General features: G+C 36.6%; 2 protein-coding genes across 5 annotated transcripts; both read right to left on the bottom strand.

The window, feature by feature from the left end:
- Nucleotides 1-26: 26 nt before the first annotated feature.
- LOC138312453 (E3 ubiquitin-protein ligase RNF213-like) lies at nucleotides 27-27,368 on the bottom strand. The gene is made up of 10 exons (XM_069253323.1): nucleotides 27,159-27,368; nucleotides 25,203-25,512; nucleotides 12,877-12,978; nucleotides 10,902-10,991; nucleotides 8,562-8,742; nucleotides 6,376-6,678; nucleotides 2,283-2,857; nucleotides 1,521-1,674; nucleotides 449-670; nucleotides 27-165 (listed from the first exon to the last, which is right to left on the bottom strand). Exons 1-9 carry the CDS (start codon nucleotides 27,341-27,343, stop codon nucleotides 507-509), a joined length of 2,064 nt encoding a protein of 687 aa, XP_069109424.1. The 5' UTR covers nucleotides 27,344-27,368; the 3' UTR covers nucleotides 27-165; nucleotides 449-506.
- On the bottom strand, nucleotides 14,776-23,318 carry LOC138312451 (uncharacterized). 4 transcript variants are annotated; one of them, XR_011206953.1, is made up of 8 exons: nucleotides 22,388-23,318; nucleotides 21,366-21,439; nucleotides 20,081-20,996; nucleotides 19,502-19,621; nucleotides 18,505-18,606; nucleotides 17,631-17,717; nucleotides 16,356-16,506; nucleotides 14,776-14,932 (listed from the first exon to the last, which is right to left on the bottom strand). XR_011206953.1 is itself a non-coding variant. In XM_069253321.1 (4 exons), exons 1-3 carry the CDS (start codon nucleotides 19,581-19,583, stop codon nucleotides 16,358-16,360), a joined length of 321 nt encoding a protein of 106 aa, XP_069109422.1. In that variant the 5' UTR covers nucleotides 19,584-19,615; the 3' UTR covers nucleotides 14,776-14,932; nucleotides 16,356-16,357. The 4 variants fall into 4 exon arrangements, 1 of the variants encoding a protein (XP_069109422.1); XR_011206952.1 differs by having other exon boundaries at nucleotides 18,517-18,606; nucleotides 22,388-23,317; XR_011206951.1 differs by lacking the exons at nucleotides 20,081-20,996; nucleotides 21,366-21,439; nucleotides 22,388-23,318 and having other exon boundaries at nucleotides 18,497-18,606; nucleotides 19,502-19,615.

Genomic DNA, 27,368 nt, shown 5'->3' on the forward strand with positions numbered 1-27,368 from the left:
TCATTAACTTACAGGTTTTTGGTCCCACTTTTGATCTGGTAAACGTCCAACTTGGTAAATCCCTACAGAGTTTATTGCCTCGGTTTGTGCAAGAGAGGTAACTTCAACCGAGCCATGAGCCTTTTTGACGGTCTTAAGCCACTCAATTTGCCTGTTAGTATCATGCTGAAAACAAATCACAAATGATACTGAAAGTTTTAAAGACCGTCACCTGATGATTTTCATTTGTATGCCAATAAGAATAAATAATATTAAGTATCAAATAATGTATATCTTTAATGTCAACATTTATCAGCAGGTGTAGAATGAAGCTCAATGTTGAATTTTAGAATTTTGTATCAACAACATTATTAAATGCACCACTTAGATAATTTTTACAGCTGCAGAATTCTTATTACTACTAAACTAATAAGATAAGAACACACAGGTATTCATATATATTACCTACCAACTTTATGTGGAGATTTGGGTCAGCTTCCAGTTCATTCCACACAAGCTTACATTTCTCAAGGAAGTCTTTGTAACCTATATTCATCATTGAGGTTAAAGATCAGTGGAGCGTATCCTGTAGTCGCCGAGTGTAAACACCTCACCTTGGCAATCTCTATATCACCTTCCCCAGCAGAAATGGTAGCCAGGTCTACAAACACCTTCAGCTCCTTCAAACCAGCTGTAATATATTGGTTTGAGATAAAATTAGTATTAAAGAAATCATATAGTATAGTCACATGGACTATTAAACAAGAGGCCCAAAGGACCTTAATGATCATCTAACTATTGGCAGAATACAACACAGTCAAAGTAATTAAATCAAAAGATCAATATAGGCTGAAAATTTCCTTCAACTAATAATTAAGGCATTGCATAATGTATAACAGGAAGACTTGGGTAAGCTGTAAATTACTGATAAATTTCACCACTATGACCTTAATGCAGTCCCAATATCAGGTATCTAGGCCTTTTAGGTATTGACAAGAAGTTATTTGAAGATTTAGTCTATTTGACCTCTGTGACTTTGAATGAAGATCAAGGTCATAAGATACTTAGTAGCTATTCATTGCAATAGATAGGTGAAAGGCCTTATATTAAGTGTCTAGGCCTCTTAGTTATCAACAAGTCATATACAGATTTTTTGACCCCTATGACCTTTAATGAAGGCCAAGTTCATTCATTAGAACAAACTTGGTAGCAACAATCCCAATTGATATCAGGTCTGTAGGCCTCTTCATCATTGACATTGGTTTAAGATTTTAACCTTTTGACCCTGTGACCTTCAATAATGGCCAAGGTCTTTCATTTTAACAACTTGGTAGTCCTTTATCCCAGACATGCAACATTTCAGCCTATTTAACTTATGTGAACTTGAATGATGGTCAAGGTCATTCATTTGAAAAAACACACCCAATACCAGGTTTGCAGGCCACTTAATTATTGACAAGAAGTCATTCAAGATTTATTTGAACATTGTGTCATCAAAGTGTAGATTTTGTAATTAAATGCTACCATTTTAAGATCCTTACATGGCATGGACTCCTTAAGCCAGAGTATGAGCGGTTCACAATTGATGAACTCGCGGAGACATGTAATGTGTTTCTCCTGAACACCACCAAGGATTGAACAGATCTGTCTCAGAGACTGGTCCAAAGCATTCATGGCTATGTCTGTTCCTTTCATCTGTAAAGAGTCGTAAATTTTATCTCCACAACATCTTATAACCTGATGTTACCAGCAAAAGAAATAACTTTGCTTGTTACACCTAAATATGCATATACACCATTATAGTAAAACACTAACTGAAATGGCAGTCTGACTCTTTAAACATTGACATTCAGTTCATTACTTTTAAGTCAAGTTTCACTGAACAACACGGTATACAATTTTTCACATACATGATTCTTCTTATCATTACACCCAATTTTCTACTGCATACTACTCTTGTAAGAATCACAGTTTAAACAAGATCTGAGACTTGAAAATGAGCCAGCACTACTCACATAATATAGTAGACATAATTTACAAAATCTTTAATGCCTAACAATTGCGTTGTGTTTTAGACTGAAATTATGATTACGGTACCGTACGGTATCACTTAAAAGAATTAGGAATTTTGGATGTTTGAATAAAGGTATTAATTTACCCTAACAGGCTATATGTTAAATTATCAATCATATTTATCTGAGCTCTTAATTGCTACTTAAAGACACATTTTTATTTACAATTTTTCTAAATATGACCACTTTCCATATACCTTACCAACAAATTTACATAAAAAATATACTTACAACAGACGTAATAAGCTCTATAGGTTTGAAGTCTCCATTTAGACCATAGGCAGCTACCACCTGTAAGATAATCCTAGCCCCTTCCACACAATTCTCGAGGTCTCTGAACAGCTGGATCTGTGCCATTCGTTCCTTTATCCAAGTTCCGTTTTCTTCCATCAAATTGAATTCTGTTTCTATTATTTGACAATCATGTTTACCAAAGATTTTGTCAAATTCCTGGAATGTCATTGTCCCTTGTTTGATCTTTCCCTTGATAGTGTTCCACCAAGTTATAGACTGCTCCCATACATGTTCAAATGTCTCACTGACAGACAACTTCCTTTCCTTCTGTCGTTTCATCCTGTGACCTGTGCTGTCCCATTTGTTGGTGAAAACTAAACTAGTGGAACAATGTTTCATTTGTGGAAGTAAGTCTAGTTCCTCTGGGCTAAGATCGAAGGCAGCAACTACAGGCCTGTAATCCTCTGGGCGCATTATGTTATCCAGTTTTCCAGGTGTACAAAGATGTGCTATTGGTACATCATGAATATTCTGCAAGGATCTGTGTTTCCTCTCCAAGGCCACTATATCAACTGTAACACACAAGAGTACTATTATATGAAAGACAAGAGGCCCATGGGCCTAAATGGAAAGTCATCTGACTACTTGCACAATACAACACTTCAAAGAATATACATGTAGTAGTAGCAAACAATTGAGGCAATACAAAAGAACTCTTTTAATAGAAGAAGTTCAGGTTCTGATATATTTGATGAATGAGAGCTTCAATGAAGGTCAAAATCTTTCACTTTATAAACATGGTGTCCCTTGATCCTCACCAAGCTACAAGTTCAATATCAGGTCTCTAGGCCTCTTAGTGATTTACAAGAAGTTGTTTTAAAATTTCAGCCTATTTAGCCTGTGACCTTGAATGAAGATCAAGGTAATTCATTTTAACAAACTTGGTCGCACTTCATCCCTACAAAGCACAGGCCCAATATCAGTTATCCAGGCCTCTTAGTTATTCACAAGAAGTCATTTAAAGAGTTCAGCCAGTTTGACCCCTGAGACCTTGAATGAAGATCCAGGTCATTCACTTTACCAAAATTGGTAGCCCTTCATCCCAGCATGTCACAGGCCCAGTATCATGTCTCTAAGCCTCTTTTTTATTCACAAGAAGTTGTTTAAAGATTTAGCTTATTTGACCCCTTTGACCTTGAATGAACGTCAAGGTCATTCATTTCAACAAACTTGGTAGCCTTTCATCCCAGCATGACACAGGCCCAATATCCTATCTCTAGGCCTCTTATTTATTCAAAAGAAGTTGTTTCAAGATTAAGTGGATTTGACCTCTGTGACCTTGAATGAACGTCAAGGTTATTCATTTCAACAAACTTGGCAGGTTTTTCATCCCAACATGTCACAGGCCCAAAATCAGGTGTCAAGGCACCTTAGTTATTCACAAGAAGTCATTTAAAGATTTTAGCCAGTTTTACCCCTGAGACCTTGAATGAAGATCAAGGTCATTCATTTTACCAAACTTGGTAGCCCTTCATCCCAGCATGTCACAGGCTCAATATCATGTCAGTAGGCCTCTTATTTATTCACAAGAAGTTGTTTAAAGATTTTGCCCTTTTTGGTGTCTAGGCCTCTTAGTTATTCACAAGTAGTTGATTAAAGATTTTAACCTATTTGACCCCTGTGACCCTGAATGAAGATCAAGGTAATTCATTTTAACAAATTTGGTCGCACTTCATCCCTGCAAAGCACGGGCCCAATATCAGTTATCCAGGCCTTGACAAGAAGCATACATGCCATACCTCCCGGTGTGAGACAAAACCTCCGGTATTTTAGAGCTTTTTATTGTCTCCCGGGAGGAGAGTCTAAATTCCCATATTCTGTAAACCCCTGCGTTTTATTTTCGCCGCCATATTTGTGTACATGCTAGGTTAATTTTAGCACGAGAGTAACCACTCCCTGACCCCCTGACTAACATCCCAGTGGCCCTAATTAGCAGCCTTGGGCTATTTCCAACTTGGCTTGTGGTGTCACTTTCACTCACGTCTGTGTATTACGTAAACTGAAGTCAAGCAGCCGATCGGCCGCCTAGAAAACAATCAGCTGGCCTTTCAATAAATTTTATGACTACAGCTAGTGAGCATTACTACAAAACAAATACTGCATACAACTATAAATGATTTACTCATGTTTTTAATGTTAAATAGGACTATGTATATCTGATGGATGTCACAAGCTTTGCAATCATAATGGCCACCATTTTGGGTAATTTTAATAGATGATACAGATTTTATAGAATTTCCGGATTTCCTAATAATCATGTATTTAAAAATAGAAAAGGTGTTATTTTTTTTAGAATTTCGGTGTGAATTTATTTTTAGAAAAAATACATTAATAATAAAAAATTATCATTAGTAACTGAATTTAAATAAATGAAATTAAAAAGAAATTTACTTTTTCTCTCACTCCGATTAAAATACATTTTGAATACTACTGTAACAATTCTCTGTATTTTCTGAATTTTGTGCTTGTAAATTTAAGAACTTTATTTAAGTTAATTATCCATCATTGTGAAAGATATATTAAAAATCTCAGTCTAATATTTTGAACAAAAAAACTGCTCCAGAACTGGGTGTATATATATAGGGATATGACTACTTTTGCAAAACCACACATTCCTTTATTTCAGTAAAATTCAATATGAATGCAGACTGTTTCAGCTACACTCTGACTAATGCTGTATTCCAAAAAGCAAAGAAAGCAAATGCAATGTGAAAATTGATACCTAAATAAAGCAAAATTGTTACAGAACATAAAATTATGTGTTTGTGTTTATTTTGCAAAGAATTTCATCATAAAAAAGCATATATTGAATTTATTCATATATGTCGTGTGTATACCTCCCTTATTTGAGACCAAAATCCCTTAAAATGGTTATCAATCTCCCTTACCACCCCTAGTAAAATATGGCATGTATGAAGAAGTCATTTAAAGAGTTCAGCCAGTTTGACCCCTGAGACCTTGAATGAAGATCCAGGTCATTCACTTTACCAAAATTGGTAGCCCTTCATCCAAGCATGTCACAGGCCCAGTATCATGTCTCTAGGCCTCTTATTCATTCACAAGAAGTTGTTTAAAGATTTAGCTTATTTGACCCCTTTGACCTTGAATGAACGTCAAGGTTATTCATTTCAACAAACTTGGTAGCCCATCATCCTAGCATGTCACAGGCCCAATGTCAGATCTCTAGGCCTCTTAGTTAATCACAAGAATTTGTTTAAAGATTTTACCATATTTGACCCCTGTGACCTTGAATGAAGGTCAAGGTCATTCATTTCAACAAACTTGGTAGTAATTCATCCCAGCATAGCATAGGCCCAATATCAGGTATCCAGGCCTCTAAGTTATTTATAAGAAGTCATTTAAAGATTTCAGCCAGTTTGACCCCTGAGACATTGAATGAAGATCTAGGTCATTCATTTCAACAAAAATGGTAGAACATCATCCCAGCATGTCACAGGCCCAATGTCAGATCTCTAAACCTCTCAGCTAGTCACAAGAATTTGGCCACAGGCCCAATATAAAATATCTAGGCCTCTCAGTTATTCAAAAGAATTCATTTCAAGATTTTAACCTATTTGACCCCTGTGACCTTGAATGAAGGTCGAGGTCATTCATTTGGACCAACTTAGCCCTTCATCCCAGCTTGCTGCAGGCCAAATATCAGTATCATTGGCCTTTCATTATTGAGAAGTCGTTTGAATAAAAATTGAACCTGGTGTTAACTACAAGGATGAGTGTCAAATACTGTACCACAACATATTTAAGACCAGTTTATAACACCATAGAGTTAAAACCCTTTCCCTGGAAACCTAATTTGCCCTATTTTACAACAAGATCTTTATTTCACACACTAAATCTTACAGGAAGTTACTGTTAAAAAAAAGGAGTAATTCCTAAACTGAAAGAGCAATGTGGAAAAAAAATTAAATCTTAGAAAGAGAATAAGTAATTGGTAAAATCTATTACACATTTGCAATTCTGCATTGAAGTTTTTTGCCAAGATGAAACCTTAACTTAAATTTTCACTTGCCTTCAAACCGACTGCACATATTAATCAGTTCTGTTACAAGGCCATAAACTTCTAAGAATGCTTGCAGCTCCTTGCTGCGGAGGTCAACTAGCTGTCTGAGGTATGTTGGATCCATCTCACGTTTATCCTTCTTCATCATCAACATGATCAGCTTTTCAAATTGCTCAAAGTTTGCACAAATGACACTGTGATCCTTCACCAAAATTGTCCCACTCTTTAACTGATTCATTCTATCCTCAACTGCTGATATGGCTTTGATAAGCTGTAGTCCACTTTCTTGACCTAAGTGTTGGTCAGCTTGGTCTATAATCAAAATATAAAGACAGAACTTAGTTAATTTAAGCCAGATATCAAACAAGAGGCCCAAGGGTCATAACGGTCTTAGTTACTGACAAGAAGTTGTAGAAAGATTTTAGCCTATTTGACCCCTGTGACCTTTAATGGCAGTCAAGGTCATTTATTTGAATATAATTGGTAGTCCTTCATCCCAGCATGCTACAGGCCCAATATGAGGTCTCTAGGCCTCTTAGTTATTCACAAAAAGTTGTTTAGAAATTTTAGCCTTCTTGACCCATGTGACTTGAATGAAGGTAAATTTCATTCATTTGAACAGACTTGGTAACTCTTCATCCCAGCATGCTACAGGCCAAATATCAGTACCCTAGGCTTTTTGAATATTGAAAAGAAGTCGTTTGAATGAAAAGTTTATGTACCGCGGACGACAACAGATGGCACATAATGACTATAGGTCATGCTGACCCCTAATTAACTTTTTGCTTGGCTTTCAAAATTGTAACGAACCAAGATTTAACCCTATTTTACCCTAGTAACCTTGAATAAAGGTAATGGTCACTCATTTGAACAAGCCTAAACCTTCATTACAGCATGCTACAAATATGTTAGTAGCTGACCAAAATGAAAATATTTGATGGTTCACTTGTTTACAAACCTACATGTAGCAATGAGTGACTAAACGATTGAAATCTGTATTTTTTTCCCATATTTCATAAATAATTCAGTTGTTTAGAATTGTTTTCATAGAGTCAGCTTCACAGAGATGTCACAATGCGTCTAAATGAATGACATCCTCGATAATAGTCTCTGCATGTATCGGTGATGTTAAATTATTGTCAAACCTCGTGAAATAAAGAGTTGTCTTTTCCCTAGCAACCGGGGGATATAACCCTGTCAAGTATGGGAGATATTGTTATTCATTTTGTAGATTGTACATTCTGAATGCTGGCCAATTTTGTTTATTTAAAAATCAGTTTATATCCTGACATTAATGCCTGACTTGTAGTTTGGCCCTAAATAACCTTAGTTGTCGATGGGCCATAAAACTCAAACAAACACACAAATATTTGAAAATATCTTGGTAGCACTTCATCCAAGTTTGATACAACCTTCAAATATCTCTTAGCAACTCTTAGTTTTTTACAAAAAGTTTTTAGCATATCTTATCCCTGTTACCTTGAATGAAGAGTATTAAGGAATTTGTTTAAACAAAATTGATAGCTATTCACCCAAGCATATCGCAGATACAAAATTACAATTTCGTTTACACATCTTAGTTATTGACAAGAAGTAGTTTGAAGATTCAAACCTATTTGACCCTCGTGACCTTCAAAGAGGAGCAATGCGTTTCAACTGAACAAAAATTGGTAGCCAAATATCCGAGTATGTTACAATTTCAAAATCAACTCTCTAGGCTTTTTAACAATTGACAAAAACTTATTCAGGATTTCATCCTTAATTGACCCTTGTGACCTAGTATAAAGTTCAAGGTCATTTAGTTAAATGCTCTTTATTCCACCAGGTCAGTACAGTACCCTTAACAGATTTGACCTAGAGCAAACAGTAAATGAAAAGCAGTTATTTAAAGAGTTTGGCTTATTTGACCTCAGCGACCTTGAAGGATGGTCAAGGTCATTCAATCAAAGAAATTGGTAGCCATTCATCCCAGCATATGGCAACATTGTCCTATTTTGACCCATATACAAATTTGGATGAAAGTCAAAGTCATTTGTTTGAGCGAACTTTAGTTGCCTTTCACTTCAGCATCTTACAGGTCCAATATTAAGTCATGTAAGGTCTAAAAGATACCCTATTACTAACAAGATCTAATAGTGAATATAATGTAATGCATGTAAACCACTGTTAAAGCAAGTGAAATCAAATCTGCTTACAGAACATATCCAAGAAATGAGCAAAAGGAGTCCACTTTATAGCTTCTTGAAACATCTGATCATCTGTCATTCCTTTCCAGTGAGTCTCAAACACACTTGATAGGAGTTCTGCATAACGCCTCTTTGCATCTTCCTGTGTTTGATAGCCATATGTAGGGATAATTTGCCCCTTTTCCAAAGCCTGTAATGAATTAATAATATTACTATAGTAACATGCTATTCAAACATTTACAAATAACTCTATTGACGATATATGACAGCTTTGCTATTCCCCTACATACATTGTAAAAAAAAAATTTCATAATTATCGAATTCATGGTTCTAACTTAACGTGACACTACCCAAATTGAAACACTTTTTGAAGATAATTGTAAAAATTTTCTAGCATTTGCTTGAATCCAGATTTTTTTCTTGACCTAGCTTCCACAAATAGATGCCTTTATTTTATATTTCATGATTTGTTTACTTGTTAGCAGTGCATATACAGTGTATTTATAAATACAGAGCTTGAAAGCATGCCCGGTCCAGCCCTATGTTTCAGCAGGTTTGAGTACCAGACAGGTACCAAAAATGAAACACCTCCTAACTAAAGTTTGATTAATAAATGCCTGGACATGACAAAAAAATATTTGAATGCATTAAAGAAAGTTCAGCACCTCCTTAATTTGTGTTCAGGACAGTTTTTTGTTAGTTTAGACTGTAAACTGATAATCCTATATGACATGTTTTAAAAATGCTCCATTTTGGGTAGAGTTACATTAGTAATACAATGTATATACAATTGTATATAATATGTGTATTATACAGTTGTTTCATGATTCTTTAGTCAACAGTCAAAACTCTTTTCCTGGGGCCAGAGGCCGAGGGAAATAGTTTATAGGGTTGGTCCCAACACTGAGGGGAAAGAGTTTTGACTGTTGATTGGAAAGGCATGAAATAACTGTTTTGTTACCTGACCGCAATCTTAAACTTATCACAACATCTGGCGAGAAAGACTTTCACTGAAAGAATACCGGTGTGTTTGGACCGGCGCGCCGGTGTTTATGATGTCAACATTTAATCATTGTGTCAACAATATAAAGCACATGCAAACGTTCCACGCCGGTCAACAGTCAAACTATTGACCGGTCAATAGTCGAAATTACTTCATTTACATTTATATAGAGAGTCAGGTAACAAAACAAAGTATCCTTATATAATGAAGTGAAATTTGTGGTCCCCATGGGTTTGTTATAACCATATTTTACTCTTACTATTTTACTTTTGTCAAATCTAAGTAATTTGAGTGCTATTACAGTAACAGATCCATTTAAATCTGTCATGTACCAAATTATTCATGAAAATCTCATAAAAGTCATTTAAGGTTAAACATCAACATTCAACAATAGCCAAGTTATCTGTGCCTTAATTTTCATATTCACCAATCAAAAGGAGGTTTTAATATGTTATTCAAAACTGAAAGTTACTAGCATTTTGAGAATTATACCACAGCTAAGCTTCTAACTTAAACTCCCATTCCTCGCATTCGTCGAATTGATCACATGGTCCTAACCGTGCCTCTATATAATCTATGTAACAAAAGCCTACTTAGCTCAAACTTGAACAGCATTATGTCCCCTTCCCGTAAAATGCATAGGCTGTGGCGGCCATCTTGGATTTATGATTGACACGAAAAATAACAACACTTTGATGGGACCATGTCAGGATCATTTCATTGCAAGGTTTAGCCAAATCAATCTGGTAGAACTTGAGAAGATCAAAATGTGTTTTCAAGATGCTTTCAGATCGACACGAAAAATAACAACACTTTGTTGGGACCATGTAAGGATCATTTCAGCCAAATCGCAATGGTAGAACTTGAGAAGAAGTTCAAAATGTGTTATCAAGATGGCGGCTATAGTGGCCATCTCGACCCGGAAAAAAAACAACATTTGGTCGGGACCATGTTCAGATAATTTCATGAAAGTTTTAGCTAAATTGATATGGTAGAACTTGAGAAGAAGTTCAAAATGTGAAAAGTTTACGCATGACGACCGACGAAGCATGATGACTATAGGTCATTAGAATTAAATACAGTTTTTCAAGATGGTAATTTTGGCACCTTTGAGAAGTTCAAAGTGTATTTTCAAGATGGCTACTGTAGTGGCCATCTTGGATTTTGGATCGATTCCAAAAATATAAAATCGTGGTTAGGAGCATATCAAGATCATTTCAGGCAATTTTGAGCTAAATCACACCAGTTCAAGATGTGACAGAAATAGACGAAGCACAACTTTATGCAAATAACTGAATTATTTGAATAACTGTTATGCAAATAGTTGGAACCCTCTTTGTATTTACCTTGAAAGCCAGGGCACTCAAAATATCTTGCACCACACTTCCAAACTGATTGTGGCATTGACAGTAGACTATCAGAAGAACATCATACAGCTAAAAAATAACAAAGTTACAGCAGTCATTACTACACAATTATCACAATTTTTGTCTTTGATAAATAACGTTTTGCCCATGCGATACTAGTGCTGTCTGTGCCATCATATCAGCGCCCGGGCTGATATCACATTATGACGTCATAATTTGATATCAGCCCGGGCTGATATCAGTTATCGGCCAGGGCTGATATCACGTCATCCGGGGTTTTCACTTCCGGATTTTAGAGTTGCCGCTTCGATTCAGTTTCCTGCAGACGATAAGTTGAACAACGGATACAATTTTCAATTTCAAAATAGCTCTCGGATAAACGTATTGAGAAAGATATCAGAAATAAGAAATAGTCTGTTTCATGATGATTTTACTGGAGATATTGTCTTAACTAAGATCAGGTCGAAATGAGTTTTGTCCACAGTGCCGAAAACATAGCATCGCAATTCACATAATTATAACACAAAAAGAATGTATTCGGTATAAATAAAATCAACGACATGCGTTTGACAACAAGAAGAGACACAGGAATAATACGTGTAGTTTAATTTTCCCGGCGAATTCATAATTAGTGTCCGTTGTAAAACTGATCATTCTGAATTGAACCCGCTTTGCCGGAATTTGTTGAACATTATCATTTTTTAAGTGATAGTTAGCCTTCACTAAGATCTTGTTAATTTTGTTTAAAATTGATGTTTCAACTCGTTCATTTAACCGGGGATTATGTATTTGTAAAAAATTATATACATGTACATGTAATGAAGTTTTTCCACTGTTTCAACATTAAATTGGCGTACATTATGACCATTGGAATATCGGTCATTGATCAATACGTTTTAATACATGTTTTTAAATTGTTAAAATTTCTTTCTATTTTTTTTCAAAATGTATGATAAAAAGATTATGATATGACAATTTTGATATCGCACCCTTTATCAGCCCTTGACCTGATATCAGCCCTCGGGCCTGCGGCCCTTGGGCTGATATCTGATATGGCGGTCTCGGGCTGATAAAGGGTGCGATATCAAAATTGTCATATAATAATTAACCTCTAATTACAATATGTCACATATAAATGTGCCTTGTTTGAAGCCTAGATATATACATTTGTAGTTAATTCATTATGGTAAAGTTAAAGAGGCTCCACTGCCAATAGAGCATTAATAATATTTACAACTTGGACAAAACTTGATGTTTGATTGTGTATGTATACGATGTACATGTATATGTCAAAAATACATATGAAATATTGTTTTTGCTCCTGTTGCGCAATCAGTAAATCATTCCATACACCAGCAGGACAATATCAAAAGTATCATGGAATTATCTCGGGATGAAATTTAATATTTTAAATACTTTTATTTTGAAGTAAAATAAGAAGCTCAAACAATTCAATGATGGTAATAATTGTTAATCAAGTAACTTTAGTTCTGAAGAAAAATACTCATTTGTATGCTCCTATTTTTAATAGATATACATTACCATTCGTCGGTGGTATAGCAATTTCAACTTGAACTTTATTATAATCAACTGTTCAGTCATTGTACTCTTAGTTGTACATATTCATTACTGAATAATGTAGATTTCTTTAAACCCCTCTAATCTTAAAAATAGACAAAGGTCATTCAGAAGAACCAAGTTTGTAGACTGACATCCAATGCCTCAGGGTTTCTAGTTTATTGAGTTAGCAGAAAAAAGTTGGTGCCAAGTGCACATCTGCAGGTGAGAAGAACAATCAGTGAAAGACTGATACTGCACCATGGATTGCTTTCCATTCTGGCATTTATGAACTATTACTATTAGTTTACCAGGTACATGGAAAAACAGATTTTATGCTATTATATTCTTCTTGTTTATAAATTTCAATACACAAAGAAAATAGTGGAATAATTACCCCTGTCTGAAGCTTTGTCTTCAGTTCATCTCTGACATATCCAATGAATGCTGTCTCAATAGATTTGGATGGTATTTCAATGCGCAATACTAGGTCCCACATCTAAGAAATAAAAGCGGCATAAACTGACTTTTCAAAAAATAACATCAATAAACTTGCTACTATAAACCAAACAGCTACTCTATATAGGTTAGTATCTCTCACTTAATTAATATTTAGATATTTGCATAACACCAATTGGTTTTGATATTGGCTTGAAATGTAAAAATTTTCCAGTCCGTCATTTATATTTAATAAACGGCCAATTTCAATCATAATAAGTCTCTGCTTTGTTTTTTGCATGCATTTGGTTCAACAATCTCGCCCTCACGATGGTCATGTATAATTATCAGTTATCTGAGCATCTTGGTTCATTATAGGGATTTTCTTGGTATCAAAAATGTTACTTAAAAGTCAAACTATATATTTGACCCTAGTGATGTTGAATAAAGGTTAATTTACCTCTTTATACTAAATATGCATACGGTCTATCTTTGTAAGCCAATTTAGATGTTAATTACCTGTAAACCTGCATGTGTCTCACGCAGGCCAGTAACAATTATAGCTATCACAGTGTAACGAATATTGTTCTCTCATATTTATCAAAATATATATCAATCTCACGTAGAAGTTAGAAAACTATTCGGGTTTTTGTGGCGATTGCTGTTTAGCATGTCCGAGTGGGGCACCGGATGGATCCGCCTCGACTCAGGTACGATTATAAGAGTTTTAAGTATATTCAGTCAAATTCGCAAACAGTATATATACCTTAGGTCTTAATTAAGTAATTAATCCAATATTTCCATGGGTATTTTCGTTGTAAACACAACTTTTACGTGATTCTGTGACTCGTCTGACTGTTGTCATATTCCGCGAGAATTCGGAACTCTCTAGTGCGGGAGGCGGGATACTAAGTTTAGTAGCGCGAGCTCGTTGTCACGGGCAACGTTTTTCACTATAAATAGCCGTGTAGCGGCAGTTTCAAACACAGTCAGACTCAGTCAGACAAGCACTGTCATTTTTATATTCACAGAGCGATCTAATAGTCCTTGTTCACCATGGCAGATTCAGAGTGCAATATGGTACATAATTAGATCAGTGAATTAACCAATACTGGTAACGAAAGGTTTCCATTGACAAACTTCTGATACATATTGGAACCAGTACCGGTTCCAGGCGTGTACCCGATCTGGTTCAAGATGGAACCCGATCTGGTTCAGCACCGGTAGATTACGTAACCCGATCTGGTCATAGAAGATGTCTATACCGATCCGGATATTACCGGATTTTTAAATACCTAGCTTTTTAAATATATTCTTCCAGTCTTTGGGTATATATATATTTAATATTATATAGCAAAGAGGTAAAATTTAAAAGTATCAAAAACATGTCAATGTCCATGGAGATCGTTCTGAAACTGGTATTGGTATGTGTGTAGCTTATAGGAACCTACATGTATATTATGTAACAGCAACCATCATGTACCCTATAAGGTTGTTCTATACGCTGGAGATGTAACCATCATAAATCTGGCATAATATTTCATGTTTTAATAAATAAAACAATTTGGATGTAAAACTCTGTTTTGGTTTTCTTTCGGTTCAGTGCTAGGCTGGGAACGAACTAAAAATTGTATGTAACGGTACAAAGCGGGACCCGACCACAAGAGTGGCTATCACAAGGTGTATATCTACATGTATATGTAGAGAACTCAAATGTGAAAGGACCATAAGGGTCGAAAACGTTACATTGGCGTCGTCGGCAGGATATAGGTGGAATTAATTTCCAAATATCCACTCATTCCCAGCGTCTAGTGTACCGAAAGAAGTTCAATCCAGAAAAACAAAAACAAAACCAGGAAAACATTCAAGTTTTATTTTAATACAAATATAAGCTATGGATGACTCCGATTCAGAAAGTGAGGTTACATTTCGGAAAGATGATGGTTTCTCCAGTGTAGAGAACAACACTGTCGGGCATAGTGTATCTTCTGAATCTCAGAACCATGATTCTCAATCTGAAAATATACAAAGTATAGAACAAATCAGTAGTGATATCATGAGGGAACTGGGAAAACAGTTGGATTCATTTAGCCAAGAAATATACAGAAACCTAGATGAAATTCGATCCGAGATGAGGCAGCAAATTTCTGAAATAAGAACAGATGTAAATGGGCTGGTTAAACGGGTAGATCATTTAGAAAAGAAACTAGAGGGAGATAATGGTTTAGGTCAGTCTTTCTCCAGGGGAGACAACTATAACAATTCCCGAGTCCAAGACAGAAATGAAAACCACCAGGAACCCGATCACACACTTTTTAGACCAATGACATCAAAAAGCAACACAAGGCTTAAACCACAAACATATAATGGGTCAGAGGATTTCGAAGAATACTTATCTCAGTACGAAATCATTGCCCAGATAAACAACTGGGATTACAAAGAAAAATCTTTGTACCTAGCAGGAAGTCTCAGTGGGAGTGCTCGTACGGTCCTCACCGAGTTGAGTACCCAAGACAGGCAAGACTATGATAGCCTGGTAGACATCTTGAACATGAGGTATGGTTCTGTTGAAAGATCGGAAATGTACCGTGCAAGGTTACAGACAAAGGTCCGAGGTAAAGAGGAGTCTTTGTCGGAATTAGCACAGTCAATCCGTAAGTTAACACGGCAAGCATATCCGACAGCAGATTCTTCACTGATAAATATTTTGGCTCTGGATCACTACATTGATTCAATCCAAGACTCTGAGTTAAGATTACGGCTACGTGAGTTAAGGCCCAAAAATATAAATGAGGCCGAAACACATGCTGTTCGATTAGAGGCTCACCGTTTAGCTGACAGGCAACGTGGTAAAGCAGTGAAATCTGTTCAAATCACTGATAAATCACCAGCTGAAGCCTCTATGTGTCAGGAGAACAGACATCCAGTCACAAATGATGGTGAAGTTCTCGACATTGGGTCACTAACTAGGTGTATGTTCAACCTTGACAGGTCTACCAAATTGTTGGTAAAAGCCTTGAACAATCAAGGAAACAAACCAGCTAATCAACCCCAAAGGCAGCCAAGTGTTTGGAATAACAACTCCAACAGGCAACATGGTCCAACAAATAATGGTCCAAGCAGGGGAGATAACCGTAACAGACAAAATCATTCATTTAGGCAAGGAGCACATCCCTTTCCTAATGGTAATCAAAGGGGAGACAATTTCCAAAATTGTCAACCAAACTATCGGCACCAGAACCAAGCTTCGGGAAACCGTTAGAAGCTGAGTTCGAGGGTCAGAAATCGGCTAAGGATGGGGAGAGACCCACTGATATGATAATAAACTGTGTAAATAAAGATAGTGAAGGCCTATACACTTGTGTCAAGATTGAAAACCAAGAGGTTTCATTATTGGTTGACACAGGGGCCAATGTCACTATTTTAAATCACAAGTACCTTCAAAAGTTGGATTCCAAAAATAATCTCCAAATACAGCCAATACGCTTGAATCTGGTAACGGCTACTGGAGAAAGGAAGCCATTTGTAGGAAAATGTCGGTTGCCAGTCAGACTTGGTCCTCTTACTGTAGAACATGAATTCTTTATAGCTGAAATAGAACAAAATGGGATATTAGGCTTGGATTTTATGACAAAACATTCAGTAAACATACTCTTGAACAAGAACTGTTTAATGGTTAAAGGTGAAGTTGTCCCATGTTTTAGATTCCAAGATGGAATCGAACCTATGTCTAGCAGAGTTTCAATTTTCGAAGATGTTGTTATTCCAGCAAATAGTGAAACTATAGTTACTGGTAGACTTGTAGATCCAATATGTCGAGAGAAAACAGCGCTTGTAGAGCCTACACCAAATTTTGTGCAAAGACACGAGGTGTTATTGGCTAAAGCAGTGGTTGACCCGAGTAGGGGAATAATACCTTTACGTTTTCTCAATATTGGTAATGAAAGTTGTAAATTGTACAAAGATTCCATTGTGGCCACTATAGATAGAGTAAGCCAATGTATGGAAGTACAATCAGAAGAAATTTCTGTTAATAATATTAGTACAGGTAAGTCTAAACCTGATCTGGACAAAATACCTGAGCACCTAACCAAGTTATTTCAAGAGTCATGTTCTGAAATCTCAGATGAACAATCAGAAGCTTTGAAAAGTTTACTGATTGAATTTCAGGATTCATTTTCCAAGCACTCCAATGATCTAGGGTTAACAGATCTGGTGGAGCATAGAATAAACACTGGTTCAAACCCGCCAATTAAACAGCAACCAAGGCGAATCCCTTTAGCTAAAATTAATGAAGCAGAAAAAGAGATAGAGGACATGGTTGCAAAAGGCGTCATTGAACCTTCAGATAGCCCTTGGTCAAGTCCTGTTGTTTTAGTAGAGAAGAAACATGACCATAGCATACGGTTTTGTCTCGACTATCGAAAACTGAATGATGTGACTATAAAGGATAGTCATCCTCTCCCAAGAATAGATGCAACCTTAGATGCACTTTCTGGTGCAAGCTGGTTTTCAACTGTAGATCTAAAAAGTGGGTACTGGCAGGTCAAAGTAGCGCCTGAAGACCGCCCAAAAACAGCATTCTCCATACCTGGAGGAGGACTCTGGCAATATGTAACAATGCCATTCGGTCTCACCAATGCTGGAGCCACATTTCAGAGGCTTATTGAGAAAATATTAGTAAAACTATCATGGAAAATCTGTATGGTATACCTGGATGATATCATCATTCTATCAAAGACTTTTGATGAACATCTCGGGAACCTGCACCAAGTATTCGGTCGACTCAGGGATGCCAACCTGAAAATGAACGCAAAGAAATGTAAACTACTGCAAAAGGAAGTTACGTTCCTTGGCCATGTGGTAAATGAAAACGGTATCGGTACCGATCCTGGGAAAATAGAGGCTGTAAGGAATTGGCCTGTTCCCCAGTCAGTGAAAGATGTTAGACGTTTTCTTGGGTTATGTTCTTATTACAGAAAGTTTGTGTTCAAGTTTGCTGATATCGCCAAACCATTACACAAACTTACAGAACAATATCAAAGATTTAACTGGACATCAGACTGTCAAATAGCATTTGATAAACTCAAACGAGCTCTAACCAGCTCACCAATTCTGGCTTATCCTAAGTCTGAAGGACTTTTTATACTGGACACCGATGCATCAAATGATGGCTTAGGTGCAGTATTATCTCAGCTACAGAATGGGGAAGAAAAGGTTATTGGTTACTTCAGCAAAATATTTTCAAAAGCTGAAAGAAAATATTGCGTAACCAGAAGGGAATTGTTAGCAATAGTCAGTTCAGTTAAGCACTTTCATCATTACCTGTATGGTCAATACTTCAAAGTAAGAAGTGACCATGGTGCTCTAACATGGCTTATCAATTTCAAAAACCCTGAGGGTCAGATAGCTCGGTGGTTCGAGTTTCTGTCCTCATATCAGTTTAAGATAGAATATAGAGCTGGTCGTGCTCATGGGAACGCAGATGCTTTGTCACGTAGGCCATGTTGGGAAGACCAATGTAGCTACTGCGCTCGAGCCGAACAGAAATACAACCCAACTATTCTACAAAATGAAACCTTAAAACCTGTTGAACTACCAGTTGCTGTTGATTCCGGTTCAGATACTGGTGAGCAGGTGAGCTGTTCCATGGTAACAACCAGAACTTGTAGTGCAGAGTCTGTAGAACCTGAAATTACAGAAACAAATAGTAAAACAAAAACCAAGGAGATCAGCGACACCAACCTCAGTAATAAAAGTGTAATAGGCGCCCAAAGCCAGGACACTGTACTTCAAAATGTATTTAAATGGGTCCAAAGTAACAAGAGGCCAGAATGGTCTGATATTTCCCATTTAAATGAAGCTACTAAATATTACTGGGCAAGGTTTGACTCCCTGTTAATAAAAGATGGTATCTTATGCCATAAGTGGGAGCCATCTCAAGGGAGACCACTCAAACTCCAGATAGTTTTACCCTGTAATCTACAAAACTATGCACTCCAGCAATTACACAACAGCATTACTGGAGGACACCTGGGAGTCAAAAAGACTTTATCAAAAATTAGAGACCGATTCTTCTGGTATCAGATGTCGAGTCATGTCAAACACTGGGTCAAGATATGCGACCAGTGTGCAGCTAAGAAATCTCCTGGCAAGAAAGCCAAAGGAGCTTTACAAACCTACAATGTAGGGAGTCCAATGGAAAGGTGGGCTATTGATGTCATCGGACCATTACCCAAAGAGTAATAGGGGGCACCTTTATCTGTTGGTTGTAGCAGACTACTTTACGAAATGGGTCGATGCCATTCCAATGCGGAATCAGAAGGCATCAACAGTGGCACATAAGTTTATCGAAAGGGTGGTTACCATCTTTGGAGCACCAATGGAATTGCATTCTGACCAGGGAACTAATTTCCAGTCAGATGTTTTCAAAGAGATATGCAATATCTTGGGAATAACTAAAACTAGAACCACTCCGTACAGACCACAGTCTGACGGCATGGTAGAACGTGCCAACAGAACCATCGAAGCAATGTTGTCTGCATATATAGCTAAAAATATGAAAGATTGGGATGACCATATACCGTTGTTGATGATGGCGTATCGCTCTGCGGAACATGAATCCCTGGGCGTGTCTCCCAACGAAATGGTTTTTGGTCGCAGCATCAATCTCCCTGTCGACCTGGTTCTGGGTAGAATCAGTTCTGAAACAGTACAAGAACATACAGATTATGCGTATGGTCTTACAAAAATACTAGAATCAATACATGATTTCGCCAGAGGGAGGATAAAAATCACCTCTGAGCATATAAAGAAAAACCACGATAGAAATATCAAGGTTAACCAATTCAAAAGGGGAGACCCTGTCTGGCTTTTCAATTCAAGGAAAGGACTTGGGTCAAAGTTATGTTGTCCATGGGAAGGTCCTTATCTGGTGCTTGACAAAATAAACGATGTAGTGTACCGAGTACAGAAAAGTTCCAAAACCAAGCCAAAAGTAGTGCACCATAATATGTTAAAACCATATATTGGTGAAAATAAACCAGCATGGTTGAGGGACTAATACTACTACATTACATTAACGAAGAGAACAAATAGTATCTATCTGTACCAATGTTGAAAATTGTAATATGATGTAACATTAGTGACAATTCAATACTTACAGATTCTATTGTTCTTTTGTAGGTCACCAGGTACCAATGCCAAATTTGCAAAGCAGAAACAATCAAGCTTTCGCTATGCGAGCGTCACATCACCACAGCCCATTCAGGGGTGGGGTTCCAATGCAGTGATTGCCACGCCATTCTCAGCAGACGTGACACACAACACACAGGCTGTTCTCCCAACAAAACCCTAAGAATGGTGTCGAGAGCCACAGGGAAGTTCTCGGAGGAGGACAGGATGGCTTACGAGGTGTTCCAAAAGGAAAGAGCCAGGCATGTCAAAGTTATCCGACGCCCTGCAAAGAGTGATGCGGAAAAGAAAGAGGTAGAGTCAAGTAGGGTAGATAGGCCAGCAAATAGGGACCGGAAACGGAAAGCATCACAAACATTATTGCTTACCAGGGCACCAACAAAGCCGAGTAAACCCTACAATAAAAAAAGGAAACTGCCCGAGGTGCCTGAGGTACAAGTTGAGCCACCAGTGCCGGTTCCTGCTCTTGTAGAGGAGGTCCAGGTGGCTGCCCTTGACCTCAGCACCTCAGGGGGCAAAGAGGATGATGAACTCTCTTTGATTGCTCCGAGTACGTACTCTGTGGAGTCATCAGACGTCGCCTATACTCCAACCAGAAAGCCAAGACATGAGGTGAAGTTAAAAGGGATGGCCCTCAACCAAGCCCAGAGGGTAATACTCAACGTTGGCGGAGTCCGCTTCGAAACTAGCGCTCCAACCTTAGAGAGTGACCCATCCAGCATATTGGCAAGCATGGTGAAGAAAACGTCTCCCTTTCAGCCCTATGAAGTGGATCATGTGTACACTTATTTTCTCGACCGTGACCACAAGCACTTCAGAGTAATTTTAAACTATCTTAGAAATCCTAACGGACAGGTCAGGCTCCTTCCTGTTACCCGGTACCACCTGCAAGAATTATTAGAAGAATGTGTTTATTACGAAATTGAGTCCCTTGCAAGAATTGTGAAACAGAAACTCTCCGAATTAGATTAAATCATCAAATTGACATTCAAAGAAAAAAAAACATTATTGGGGGGTGGCTTATTATAAATGTTGTCAGTGTTTTTATCCCGGGTTTAAGTAAATCTACTCGATATCATGGAAAAATTATGTGTGTACATTAGGGGATGAATCCAATGTATTGTAATTTATTATGTCATATATGTAGTATAACTTGATACTGTTAATATGTAAGTATAAAATAATACTTTCTCAGTTTGAAATCAAGGTTGAGTAAACCTCAGACTTCTAAGTTAATTATTTGAAAAGAATTACCAAGTATTGTTAAATTTCACTTTTCTTCTCTTTCGGTATGGATTTTTCTCTCCAATATCATGTCAGGTTCTTTCCTGGAAAATATAAAGTAATTTAAATTAGTACTTTGATTGTTCAAATAATTCAATGGAGACATAGATATATAGATCTACATATTGTATTTTTGTATACATTACCAGTAAATGAATATAGATCTAGTAATACTAATAATACAATTTTTCTGATGGCTTTTCAAGTAATTACCCACTTACAAAAGTAGGCTATGGTTGTAAATATACTTTTTGAAACGGAAATAATGACCATTCATCAATTCTTTCATGTACATAAATTAATGCATAGATACATGTATATGCGTATATATATATATAAATATTTTTATCTGAAAATTGATATTCCCAAATATCCAGCTGGAATTTGGAAGGCCCAAGAATGGATAATATGTAAATACATTTATTTGTAAATATGATTAATTGGCTACTTATTCTCAAATATGATGAATATTGTTTATAGAATCCATGACAGAAATAATTAAATTGTATCATACTTCAATATCCAAACATCCCGCTGGAGTTTGGAATTGATTTCTACGGATATCCCGCTGGAATCCGAGAATGGCTATATTTATATATAACCATGATATAAAATGAACCAATTATTATACTTATGATTTGTTGCTATATTGAAGTGTTACTGTTAAAATGAATTTTTGAAGTTTTGATTTAAAATTATTGTCCAAATTGTAGATTGATATGGTGCAAGATTGTAAATAACACTTTCTTAAGAAAGAAAATTACAAACATCCGGCTGGAGTTTGACCAAATGTATATTTTGTAAATTAATTGTACCAGAACATTTTCGCAATTTGACGAATTACAGATTTAAAGTTGTAATCAATCTCATCTTATTTTTTTTAACGGTTTGGTCGCTACGTAAACCAATCAGGAAGGTCACCATTAAAACTACTGAATAATGTGAACTATTTAAAACCATGAGAATCGAAACACTGTTCGGTAATAACTTACCTGAACGTAACTTGTGACTTTTCCTCGATTGTCGTCTGCGCCCAACCGTATGCAAATGATGGATAGTAGCGGGTGCAAAGCCTCGTTTTGGGTTCCACTAATTGATCAATTAACTCAGATACATTTTGCTAAATTCTCGATATATTATGGTATAAACATTCGGGACGAATGCTTTTCATGGAGGGGGGCTATGTAACGAATATTGTTCTCTCATATTTATCAAAATATATATCAATCTCACGTAGAAGTTAGAAAACTATTCGGGTTTTTGTGGCGATTGCTGTTTAGCATGTCCGAGTGGGGCACCGGATGGATCCGCCTCGACTCAGGTACGATTATAAGAGTTTTAAGTATATTCAGTCAAATTCGCAAACAGTATATATACCTTAGGTCTTAATTAAGTAATTAATCCAATATTTCCATGGGTATTTTCGTTGTAAACACAACTTTTACGTGATTCTGTGACTCGTCTGACTGTTGTCATATTCCGCGAGAATTCGGAACTCTCTAGTGCGGGAGGCGGGATACTAAGTTTAGTAGCGCGAGCTCGTTGTCACGGGCAACGTTTTTCACTATAAATAGCCGTGTAGCGGCAGTTTCAAACACAGTCAGACTCAGTCAGACAAGCACTGTCATTTTATATTCACAGAGCGATCTAATAGTCCTTGTTCACCATGGCAGATTCAGAGTGCAATATGGTACATAATTAGATCAGTGAATTAACCAATACTGGTAACGAAAGGTTTCCATTGACAAACTTCTGATACATATTGGAACCAGTACCGGTTCCAGGCGTGTACCCGATCTGGTTCAAGATGGAACCCGATCTGGTTCAGCACCGGTAGATTACGTAACCCGATCTGGTCATAGAAGATGTCTATACCGATCCGGATATTACCGGATTTTTAAATACCTAGCTTTTTAAATATGTACTTCCAGTCTTTGGGTATATATATATTTAATATTATATAGCAAAGAGGTAAAAATTAAAAGTATCAAAAACATGTCAATGTCCATGGAGATCGTTCTGAAACTGGTATTGGTATGTGTGTAGCTTATAGGAACCTACATGTATATTATGTAACAGCAACCATCATGTACCCTATAAGGTTGTTCTATACGCTGGAGATGTAACCATCATAAATCTGGCATAATATTTCATGTTTTAATAAATAAAACAATTTGGATGTAAAACTCTGTTTTGGTTTTCTTTCGGTTCAGTGCTAGGCTGGGAACGAACTAAAAATTGTATGTAACGGTACAAAGCGGGACCCGACCACAAGAGTGGCTATCACAAGGTGTATATCTACATGTATATGTAGAGAACTCAAATGTGAAAGGACCATAAGGGTCCGAAAACGTTACAACAGCAAGCAATAAAAATAACCGACTACTGAGTCGTAGTAAGCAGTGTATTCAGATCCATGCAGTCAAAACAATTCCACATGTTTGGCAAATTAAATGATAGATATGTAGCTTTTCAATCAGGTTCAATCTTTTTAGAAGCTGACTAATAGAATCTTACATGGGTCTGTCAAGTCGACAAGGATATCTCAACCAGAGTGAAAGATTTTGGCTGGTCAACCCAAGCCATGCCGAGGGTTGACGGCCATATCTTTTCACGAGGGTTGAGATATCCCTATCCAATTAAAAAAAACAGACCCATGTTTGATTCTTTTTCTCCCATACTTTGTAGAAAAAACACAAAATTCCTGTTTGTTTCCAGCTGTTTTTGTGGCGCCTGTATGCAGCATTTATTGATGACGTAATTGTAATTGTCTAGCAATGTGAGCTGTCTTACACCACTCTGTGTAAGACAGAGTTTTCTCCCATACTTCACAGGATCTTCACGGTTGCTGGAGAAAAGATATCTCTATCTTACACAAGGGGGTGTAAGACAGCTCACATGCGCTAGACAATAACGTGACATCATCAATACATGCGGCGTAACTGCGGCGGGCATTGTGGATGACGTCATCAATTTTGACGCATGACTATGTTCCTGCGATAATGGCGCGATGAAAAATTCTGGAAACCAAGTGGAATTTCATCATTTTTTTTTTCTACTAAGTATGAGAGAAAAAGAATAGATTGCACTTCAGTCTTTGGTTATTGATAGACCAAATCAATATCTCATGTCAATCCTTCAATAATGCACAATAAATGATTTGCAGTTCAAAAGACATTTTTCTGTTTAGTAAAGGACAAATTACACAGATGGATGAGTAAATACACAGGTATTAATTCACTGTATTCAGAATGCAATGCTCATGAAAAAAATGTTTATTATAGATCCATTATTTTTCCATATTAGGTCAGTAACAAACTGTGCATGTAACAAATATATCCTGTCGAAGGCCCTTTTAATTTAAATAACTGCAAAGTGCATTATGTATGGAAACCAAAATGACACAGAAACAATTTTTCATCTCATTGAATGACTCAAAATACAGTTCATGGTCCATTTCTGTTAAATAATCCTACATATGTGTTGGCGATTTTGTTTTGCTTTTGAAAGTGGTCATCAGCATTATCATTCAAACATTCTGTTTCGATCTCTTTGAGTGCCATCGTCGCAAGGCATTACTTGACCGCCATTTTGTTGCTAACGACGTTAGGGGCAAGGCACGATAACTCTATCGTCCAAACTGAATATGATTTCTACTAACCTAATATAACTATATCTTGGATATCACGTGACGTCATTTTAACCACCCAATAGGAATACTAGATTCTTGTCTGAGGCGGGACAAATTGAGATAAAAGTCATATCATCATGTTATTTTCCAAGGGACAATATCATGAATTAACTTACATATTTAAGGCTCTGTCTCAAACTATCTACAGTTGTCAGCCAAGAACCTCGTTCATGAAGTAATCTGATAAGTTGTTCTCTAATATTATGAAACAACACCATAGAATCCTTTTCAAACATTTTGGAAACACTTCTAGTTTTCTTTTCATTTGCTGCTCCTTTTGTCTCCTCAAATAGTCCCAAAGCTTGTACGATAACTTTGCATATAAAAATCTTAGAGAATACATTTATGCTGTATTTAGTAGATGCAACTCCATGGAGATCATTCCCAATGACATATAATCTGTACATGTCATAGCACATTTGTTGCCTACAAAATAGAAAAAGAAAGAGATAAAGAAATGATTTCACATTTGCTATTTATAATAATAACAATTAGTTCAAAATGTGTTTTCAAGATAGTGACTGTGGAGATCTAGACCATCTTTGATTTCGGCTAAACCCAATACAGACCAATAATTTTGGCAGGATTTAAAAACAACACTTCTTGGGCTGCCCTTCCTATCAATTCACACAAATTTCCAGCACCAGTGAAACCAGAAACATATATCAGAGAGATTGGCAACTCTGCCATTTGACGATCGGCAGATGTTCCTCTGTATGTGCTGAGAGGTTACAGCAGAAGAACTTTGATACTTTGTTATAAAAGTTCAGTAATTTTTAGATGGTTTGAGTACGATTTTGGAAAGAAAACATAATATTTTAACTTATATACTAATAAAACAAAATGCACTTTCATTTGTCAATGTCTGATTTTAAAAAATACAGGTAAAATTGCTTTTTTGCATGCTCTCAAAAATCATATTCGATAACATCAAGTGGGAAAACTGGTCACATCAAAACCATAATATAATGTTTAAACTTTGAGTTAATGCAAAAATATTACGTTTCAAAGAATACACATAAAAGTAGTTAGCCAAGGGAAAATGCCTATAAACCAGAGCTCTCTTTGTCTGTCAACATAGATAAAGAAGGATTTTCCAATCTCTGTGTATATATGATTCTCGTGAAACTGAAAAAGAACTTAAAATGTGTTTCCAACTTTCAGTTTTAAGTCTCAACACATGAAGAAATCAATGGTATATAGTTAAATGGGAACTACAAATACTTCACTCTTCAATGGTACATGTATGTACTGCTGTTGGATTTGTTTCATTTTTTTTTTTTTGCATTAATAACAAGAGATCCCAGAGGAATCTTGGCACCCACCAAAGAACAATCTCTATGTATGACAATTGAAAGGGGGATCTTTTCTCTGCTTTTCAAAACTTCAACTATATCACAGTCAAAGATGGTGGTCTGAATCGGCCATCTTGTTGACTGATGACTCCAAAAAAAGTATCATGCAAATCTAGGACATGTGTGAACCCTTTACATATGAAATTTGAGAATGATACCTTCAGTACTATCTGAGAAAATAGCGGTAACAAACTTTAACTATCAAAATCTAAGATGGCTGCCTGACGGCCATTTTGTTGATCAATCAGTCCCAAAATGCAATAATATGCACAACAGCTTCACAGGGGGAACTACCATTCATAGAAAATTTTCAGAAAGATCCCTTGAGTATTTTCTGAGAAATTAGCTGTTAAAAACTTTTTTAACTATTGAAATCCAAGATGGCGGCCTGTCGGCCATCATGTTGACCAATCCGTCTCAAAATGCAACATACCAAATGAAAATGAAAAAGATCCCTTCAGTAATTTCTGAGAAATATAGCGGTAACAAGAATATGTTAAACGGACAGTAACAGACCACACGGACCAAAAGGTGATTTGAATATGGATCGTAGTCAAAAAGCAATATAAAGGTCACCGTAATCTTGTTATTTATGTTGAAGTACAAAAAGGACAGATAGGCAAAAGTGGAGAACAAAGGACAGAAATGACAACTCTCTGTGATTACTTTTGAGCTCCCAAATCTGTGATGCAGGGCCATTATGTTTGTTGCTGTTACCTGTCTTTTTCTGTAAGTGTATCTAAATCCCTTCCTGAAGCTTTATCAATGATTTGTTGAGATAGGTCTTGTAATGAGTCCTGCAATATCTGGAAAAAAAAGACACATTTAAAGTTATAATTGTCCCGTAACCAGGCAAAAATTTTGGCATGTTGTTTTTTCTTTGGTAATCTCATACATGCCATATTTTTCTAGGGGTGGTGAGGGAGA

Source organism: Argopecten irradians, unplaced genomic scaffold, assembly GCF_041381155.1.
Source record: "Argopecten irradians isolate NY unplaced genomic scaffold, Ai_NY scaffold_0324, whole genome shotgun sequence".
In the NCBI taxonomy this organism is placed as follows: Eukaryota; Metazoa; Mollusca; class Bivalvia; order Pectinida; family Pectinidae; genus Argopecten; species Argopecten irradians.

Excerpts from the sequence above, each read along its gene's own strand:
- LOC138312451 (XM_069253321.1), bottom strand. The coding sequence starts at position 19,583 with ATGCTGCGACCAAAAACCATTTCGTTGGGAGACACGCCCAGGGATTCA. Across the intron at positions 18,607-19,501 it reads ATACGCCATCATCAACAACG|GTTCTACAGACTCTGCACTA; the intron begins GTATATGGTCAT and ends CTGTAATTTCAG. Across the intron at positions 16,507-18,516 it reads ACCGGAATCAACAGCAACTG|CTATAAAGAATTCATGTTCT; the intron begins GTAGTTCAACAG and ends GTTCTATTTCAG.
- LOC138312453 (XM_069253323.1), bottom strand. The coding sequence starts at position 27,343 with ATGGCATGTATGAGATTACCAAAGAAAAAACAACATGCCAAAATTTTT. Across the intron at positions 10,992-12,876 it reads AGACAAAGCTTCAGACAGGG|CTGTATGATGTTCTTCTGAT; the intron begins GTAATTATTCCA and ends GTTATTTTTTAG. Across the intron at positions 671-1,520 it reads GCTTAAGGAGTCCATGCCAT|CTGGTTTGAAGGAGCTGAAG; the intron begins GTAAGGATCTTA and ends AATATATTACAG.